This window comes from Salvelinus fontinalis, chromosome 7 (assembly GCF_029448725.1).
Source record: "Salvelinus fontinalis isolate EN_2023a chromosome 7, ASM2944872v1, whole genome shotgun sequence".
In the NCBI taxonomy this organism is placed as follows: Eukaryota; Metazoa; Chordata; class Actinopteri; order Salmoniformes; family Salmonidae; genus Salvelinus; species Salvelinus fontinalis.
Window position 1 is genome coordinate 55,314,275 of NC_074671.1, and position 8,163 is coordinate 55,322,437.

At 42.4% G+C, this 8,163-nt stretch overlaps 1 protein-coding gene across 2 annotated transcripts in view; it reads left to right on the plus strand.

Annotated features, from left to right (window-relative positions):
* Positions 1–2,931: 2,931 nt before the first annotated feature.
* The window catches only part of LOC129859766 (serine/threonine-protein kinase PAK 2-like), a 14,386-nt gene continuing 9,154 nt past the window's right edge, over positions 2,932–8,163 (plus strand). Inside the window, exons 1-2 of one of the 2 annotated variants that reach the window (XM_055929869.1) lie at positions 2,932–3,148; positions 6,470–6,660. In XM_055929869.1, coding sequence (XP_055785844.1) covers positions 6,486–6,660 — 175 coding nt within the window. In that variant the 5' untranslated portion in view covers positions 2,932–3,148; positions 6,470–6,485. Of the gene's footprint in view, positions 3,149–5,548; positions 5,785–6,469; positions 6,661–8,163 lie in introns of those variants that run through there. The other variant, XM_055929870.1, reaches the window with a different exon arrangement.

Here is an 8,163-nt window from a genome sequence, read left to right on the forward strand (position 1 = left end):
TTGAGATTCTTCAAAGTAGCCACCCTTTGCCTTCATGACAGCTTTGCACATGCTTAGCATTCTCTCAACCAGCTGCATGAGGTAGTCACCTGGAATGCATTTCAATTAACAGGTGTGCCTTGTTAATTTGTGGAATTTCTTTCTTTCCTTAATGTGTTTGAGACAATCAGTTGTGTTGTGACAAGGTAGGGGTGGTGTACAGAAGATAGCCCTATTTGGTAAAAGACCAAGTCCATATTATGGCAAGAACAGCTCAAATAAGCAAAGAGAAATGACAGTCCATCATGACTTTAAGACATGAAGATCAGTCAATCAGGAAAATTTCACAAACTTTTAAGTGCAGTTGCAAAAGCCATCAAGCGCTATGATAAAACTGGCTCTCATGAGGACCGCCACAGGAATGGAAGATCCAGAGTTACCTCTGCTGCAGAGGATAAGTTCATTGGAGTTACCAGCCTCAGAAATTGCACGGATGATCTCCACATGTGTGGTTCCCACCGTGAAGCATGGAGGAGGAGGTGTGATGGTGTGGGGGTGTATATTTATCTAAATATTCTGCAAACGGAAATACACAATGGACAAAAAAATATTTCAGTTTCTCCTCATGGCTCAGCCACATAATACCAGGGTATATCTGGTGGTCTGTCTCCTCATCGCTCAGCTACATAATGTCAGGGTATATCTGGTATTCTGTCTCCTCATGGCTTAGCCACATAATGCCAGGGTATATCTGGTGGTCTGTCTCCTCATGGCTCAGCCACATAATGCCAGGGTATATCTGGTCTCCTCATTGCTCAGCCACATAATGCCAGGGTATATCTGGTGGTCTGTCTCCTCATCGCTCAGCCACATAATGCCAGTGTATATATATGGTGGTCTGTCTCCTCATCGCTCAGCCACATAATGCCAGGGTATATCTGGTGGTCTCTCTCTTCATGGCTCAGCCACATAATTCCAGGGTATTTCTGGTGGTCTGTCTCCTCATGGCTCAGCCACATAATGCCAGGGTATATCTGGTGGTCTGTCTCTTCATGGCTCAGCCACATAATGTCAGGGTATATCTGGTGGTCTGTCTCCTCAAGGCTCAGCCACATAATGCCAGGGTATATCTGGTCTCCTCATGGCTCAGCCACATAATGCCAGGGTATATCTGGTGGTCTGTCTCCTCATCGCTCAGCCACATAATGCCAGGGTATGTCTGATGTGCTTTCTGGAATAAGAGCAAGTGTATATCGTTGTAGAAAGGGCAATAGAGGATAAAATGAGTTTCATTCTCTATTTCTTCGAGGTCACAATAGTTACATCATCTTTCCTCTTCCATTTCACCACAATACCGACCTGTTTCAGAACGCAGAGGCAATATCCCTGATCTTACCTATATTTCTTATTTCCATTCTTTTACTTTTAGATTTGTGTGTTTAGTTGTTTATTGTTAGATCTTACTGCACTGTTGGAGATAGGGACACAAGCATTTTGCCACACACACAATAACATCTGCTAAATATGTGTATGCAACCGATAAAATTTGATTTGATTTATGATCATATATTTAGACTAATTCAAACTGTTGTAGTTTTGGCCTCTTCATCAAATATTTGGCAGCCGTCAATAAAACATGTTTTTGCTTGCATATATTCAAATAGGCTACCTTCAAATATTATTTGGTTTTCTGAGAGGTAGGCTTTTTCAAAATACTTTCAAATATGATTTATTTTTCTGAGACCTGTATTTGAATATCAAAGAAAATATACTGAACAAAAATCTAAACTCAACATCCATCAATTTCAAAGATTTTACTGAGTTACAGTTCATATAAGGAAATCAATCAATAGAAATAAATAAACGAGGCCCTAATCTATGGATTTCACATGACTTGGCAAGGGTGCAGCCATGGGTGGGCCTGCGAGGGCATAGACCCACTCACTTGGGAGCCAGGCCCACCCAGTGGGGAGCCAGGGCCAGCCAATCAGAATTAGTTTTTCCACACACTTTATTACAGACAGAGATACTCCTCAGCACCCCCACAGACGATCCCACACGTGAAGTAGCTGGATGTGGAGGTCCTGGGCTGGGGTGTTTACACGTGGTCTGCGGTTGTGAAGGCCGGTTAGACATACTGCCAAATTCTCTAAAATGACGTTGGAGGCAACTTATGCTAGAGAAATTAACATTCAATTCTCTAGTGGACATTCCTGCAGTCAGCATGCCAATTGCACGCTCCCTCAAAACATGAGACATCTGTGGTGTTGTGTGACAAAACTGCACATTTAAGAGTGGCCTTTTTGCACAGGTGCACCTGTGTAATGTTCATGCTGTTTAATCAGCTTCTTGATATGCCACACCTGTCAGGTGGATGGATTATCTCGGCAAAGAATAAATGCTCACTAACAGGGATGTAAACAAATTTGTGCCAAAAAAATAGGGGAAATAAGCTTTTTGTGCATATGGAACATTTCTGGGATATTTTATTTCAGCTCATGAAACACATTTACATGTTACATTTATATTTTTGTTCAGTATAGTTAGCTTTTAGTTGAAACTCTAAATAAACTATATTAGACTACCTCGAGTATTTGAAAAGTTTTTATTTTCTACTAAACTACAGAATACAACTATTTTCGGCCCAGGCCTGCTCTGTTTATCTTTATCAATGTTGTTGGCACTTTAGATATAAATGAATAGTAATAACAAACCTGTGTTTAACTCAGATGTAGTCTTTAAATTGGATATGTGTATTTCGATGCTCTAAAGCTCTTGTAGGAAATTGCCAGAAAAATGCAAAGAACATTTTCCAAATCAATGTACAGACAGAGAAAGGCCACCGCCACACTGTTTTAAAAACCCGCTCACCCGGCGCGCTGGCGTGGAAACTAAATCGAGCGTACCTTTCTGTCTGGGCTTGGTCTGTGGTTCGTTCCGTTTCCGCCCTGTCATCCTGGCTTTTCTACGGTCCTCGGGGCCCAATTCCAGAAGAGGACAGCTAAACAAGTGAAAACAGCACTAGAATAACCGACTACAGTTTATTAGCTCAAACCTGAAGTAAATCACAGCGCCAGATCGGTGTACCGCGGAGACAAAGAGAGGAGGAGGGGCGGGGTTTCAGGAGTTTTACATGAGACGAGATATTGCTTCCTAGTTAAGCTTACTGGTGAGTAAAAGGCGCACATTACAACATGACTAGGCTATCCAGCTATCTGCTTAAACTAGCCGTACTATCCGACTTCTGTTAGTTAGCTACTGATAATCACTAGTGAACATAACATAATATTGCATTTCACATGGTTATAAACCGTGTATTACAGTGGATATAATGCACCCATTCTCATAGGCCTAGCTGTGAAACTATTTTTATAGTGGACATACACCCACCTATCATAGCCTGGTTGTAACCCTATCATTAAAGGCCTAGTGGACATATTACACCCAGCCTCCCATCCATATAGCTACTTTTATAGTGGAGATATCACATCCACCTATTATTTAGCCTGGCTATAAACATATTATATTATTATAGTGGAGATATCACATCCACCTATTATTTAGCCTGGCTATAAACATATTATATTATTATAGTGGAGATATCACATCCACCTATTATTTAGCCTGGCTATAAACATATTATATTATTATAGTGGAGATATCACATCCACCTATTATTTAGCCTGGCTATAAACATATTATATTATTATAGTGGAGATATCACATCCACCTATTATTTAGCCTGGCTATAAACATATTATATTATTATAGTGGAGATATCACATCCACCTATTATTTAGCCTGGCTATAAACATATTATATTATTATAGTGGAGATATCACATCCACCTATTATTTAGTCTGGCTATAAACATATTATATTATTATAGTGGAGATATCACATCCACCTATTATTTAGCCTGGCTATAAACATATTATATTATTATAGTGGAGATATCACATCCACCTGTTATTTAGCCTGGCTATAAACATATTATATTATTATAGTGGAGATATCACATCCACCTGTTATTTAGCCTGGCTATAAACATATTATATTATTATAGTGGAGATATCACATCCACCTGTTATTTAGCCTGGCTATAAAGACCTAGTAGAATATTGCACCCATTCACATACATTTGTTATTACAGTTGATATACTGTACAGAGCCCACGGCAACTGATTACCAGTTAGTAGATGGGGTTTTGGCAGCTACTAACTCATCTAACGTTGTTATCCAACTGTAGTTCTTCTTATTGGTATTATTTCAGTAAGCCTACAGTACCACTGTCTGTGTGCATCACATGTAGCCTGCCACTGTCTGTGTGCATCATATGTAGCCTGCCACTGTCTGTGTGCATCACATGTAGCCTGCCACTGTCTGTGTGCATCACATGTAGCTTACCATTGTAAGTGGAATTCTGACATGTGTTCTGACGTGTGATGTGTGCTGGAATGAATGAATACAGGATGAATGGATTGTCTACTCTGTGTAGCATGGCATGGAGGTGTCTGTGTGTGTGTCCTGTACAGTCAGCTATTTCCTTTTATAGACGTTGAACACAAAAGGCTGTTTCACTCTACTTCCTGTAAATAACGTCGACTATGTTTGCTTCCTGCTTCTGTCTGATTCGTCAGTTTGGCTTTGTGATCCTCGGGGCCTCTAGAAGTTCCAGGATGAGGAAGTGGGTTTCCCTTAGAAACAAAGAGTAGAGAGTAGAATGTAATGGAGAGAGTAGAATGTAGCGGAGAGAGTAGAATGTAACGGAGAGAGTAGAATGTAGCGGAGAGAGTAGAATGTAACGGAGAGAGTAGAATGTAGCGGAGAGAGTAGAATGTAACGGAGAGAGTAGAATGTAACGGAGAGAGCAGAATGTAACGGAGAGAGCAGAATGTAACAGAGAGAGCAGAATGTAACGGAGAGAGCAGAATGTAACGGAGAGAGCAGAATGTAACGGAGAGAGCACATTCCCTTTCCTATTCTGGAAGTCTGCACTTGTTCAAAGTGTGCTTTTGTTCACTCCCCCTTATGGATATAAAAACATTAGATTGTCTGGGACGAAGCAATAGGGTGACAATTCCCTGCAGCCTATCAGAGGGCATGATGGTGATATTCATTTGTTTCTGTGGCCTAAGGGAAGTGCCTCTGCCTCTTATTTACCCAATCACAGGCCTGGAGCTATGGAATTCACGCACAAACACACGCTCACACACACACACACACACACGCACAAACACACACACAAATGCACGCACGCACGCACGCAGACCCACAAACAAACACAAACACACAGACACCAAACCCAAGCCATGGAGCAATGGAATTCCTAGGGAACGAGTCCCAGCCTGGATAGCACCCATTATTACCCTGACACACACACACACACACACACACACACACACACACACACACACACACACACACACACACACACACACACACACACACACACACACACTGCCTGACACGTTACTAGGCTAGGCTGGGCAGGGCTGGAGCAGGGCGTAACCATGGAGATGAGCAAGAACTGCTGGGCATGATAGAACTGGCTGTGTCTATGACCGCTGTGGAATGAGACTGCCTGTTATAACATGTCCTGGAGAGAGAGAGAGGAATAGAGAGAGAGAGGAATAGAGAGAGGGGGAGAATAGAAAGAAAGAGACCAAGATAGACAAGGACTGAGAGAGACAGAGGCCGAGATAGACTGAGAGAGTAATAAGGTACCCACACGGATATTACAAGCTCAAGTAAAGCTGTTGTTGACCTACTCTTCTGAAAAGCACAGGGGAGAGGACAGAAAGGGTAAGTAGGAGGGAGAGGGGTGAGGAAAGGGGGAGAGGCTGGGGACAGCTAATGTAGTTGTTGATGTCTGGATGCTGTCTGATCGGGGATACAAAGCTGTAGACAGAGAGACAGAGGGAGAAGGAGGCTAGCGTGTCGTTCTGACAGTGTGGAATGTTGACTGTGTCCTTTTAGTGGAGGGGAGAGAAAAACAAATCGAAAGGCAGTTGTCCTGACACACACACACACAGCAGGGTCAGAGACAGGACGTGATGAAAGCTCTGTGAGCTAGATGTAGGCTATTTCCTGTTGATGGTGATGATGTCACTGTGCCTTATACCTTTTGAAGGGGAACTCTGTCGTGTTTTTCTCTGAACGAGGAAGAGGTTGTGGTGGGCAGGTGAAAAGGTGTCAGACGGAAGATTTGACCTTATTTGGAGCCCAAAACATCCAGCTGCTCTGCAATCCATTACACACACACGCACACGCACGCACGCACACACGCACGCACCCACACACACACACACACAGCAGGAAACCACACATAACATGTACCTTCCTCATCCACTCTTTGTTCCCTCTTACACGCAGACACACACACGGACACGGACACACACACCTTCTCACTCTGTGTTGGTGTGTCAAGGCGTGATAGCGGTTTCTCTTTTTCTCTGACAGCGGTGTGTGTCTCTCTCTCCCTCTCCAGGTGTGTGTGTGTGTAGATGTGTGACAGCGGTGTGTGTGAAGACAAGCCCCCCGCCCCCCCTGTCAGAATGAACAGCCAAGGAGGCGGAGCCAAGGACTCCGTGTCGGGCAACTACAACTCTCGGTCCCTCCCCTCTGTTCCCGAGAAACAGAAACGGAGTAAAATGATCTCCATATTCGCCTCAGAGAAAGGTACACACACACACACACACACACACACACACACACACACGCACGCACGCACTTGCTTATGGCTGTCGACTAGAGGTCGACCGATTATGATTTTTCAACGCTGATACCGATTATTGGAGGACCAAAAAAAAACAGATTAATCGGCCGATTTTTTTCATTTATTTGTAATAATGACAATTACAACAATACTGAATGAACACTTATTTTAACTTAATATAATACATCAATACAAATAAATGTAGCCTCAAATAAATAATGAAACATGTTCAATTTGGTTTAAATAATGCAAAAACAAAGTGTTGGGGAAGAAAGTAAAAGTGCAATATGTGCCATGTAAGAAAGCTAACCTTTAAGTTCCTTGCTCAGAACATGAGAACATATGAAAGCTGGTGGTTCCTTTTAACACGAGACTTCAATATTCCAAGGTAAGAGGTTTTAGGTTGTAGTTAATATAGTATTTATAGGACTATTTCTCTCTATACCATTTGTATTCCATATACCTTTGACTATTGGATGTTCTTATAGGCATCCAATAGCCAGTGTAACAGTGCCAGTGTAACAGTATAGCTTCCGTCCCTCTCCTCGCTCCTACCTGGGCTCGAACCAGGAACACATCGACAACAGCCACCCTCGAAGCAGCGTTACCCATGCAGAGCAAGGGGAACAACTGCTCCAAGTCTCAGAGCGAGTGACGTTTGAAACGCTATTAGCGCGCACCCCGCTAACTAGCTAGCCATTTCACATCGGTTACACCAGCCTAATCTCGGGAGTTGATAGGCTTGAAGTCATAAACAGCACAATGCTTGAAGCACAGTGAAGAGCTGCTGGCAAAACGCACTAAAGTGCTGTTTGAATGAATGCTTATGAGCCTGCTGCTGCCTACCACCACTCAGTCAGACTGCTCTATTAAATATCAAATCATAGACTTAATTATAACATAATAACACACAGAAATACGAGCCTTTGGTCATTAATATGGTCGAATCCGGAAACTATCATTTCGAAAACAAAACGTTTATTATTATCGCACATACCCTGACTCTGCGTGCAATGAACGCAAGAGAAGTGACACAATTTCACCTGGTTAATATTGCCTGCTAACCTGGATTTCTTTTAGCTAAATATGCAGGTTTAAAAATATATACTTCTGTGTATTGATTTTAAGAAAGGCATTGATGTTTATGGTTAGGTACACGTTGAAGCAACAACAGTCCTTTTTCCGCGAATGCGCACTGCATCGATTATATGCAACGCAGGACATGCTAGATAAACTAGTAATATCATCAACCATGTGTAGTTAACTAGTGATTATGGTTGATTGATTGACGTTTTTTATAAGATAAGTTTAAAGCTAGCTAGCAACTTACCTTGGCTTCTTACTGCATTCGCGTAACAGGCAGGCTCCTCGTGGAGTGCAATGTAATCAGGTGGTTAGAGCTGTCACGTTCCTGACCTTATTTCCTTTGTTTAGTCTTTGTTTAGTTGGTCAGGACGTGAGCTGGG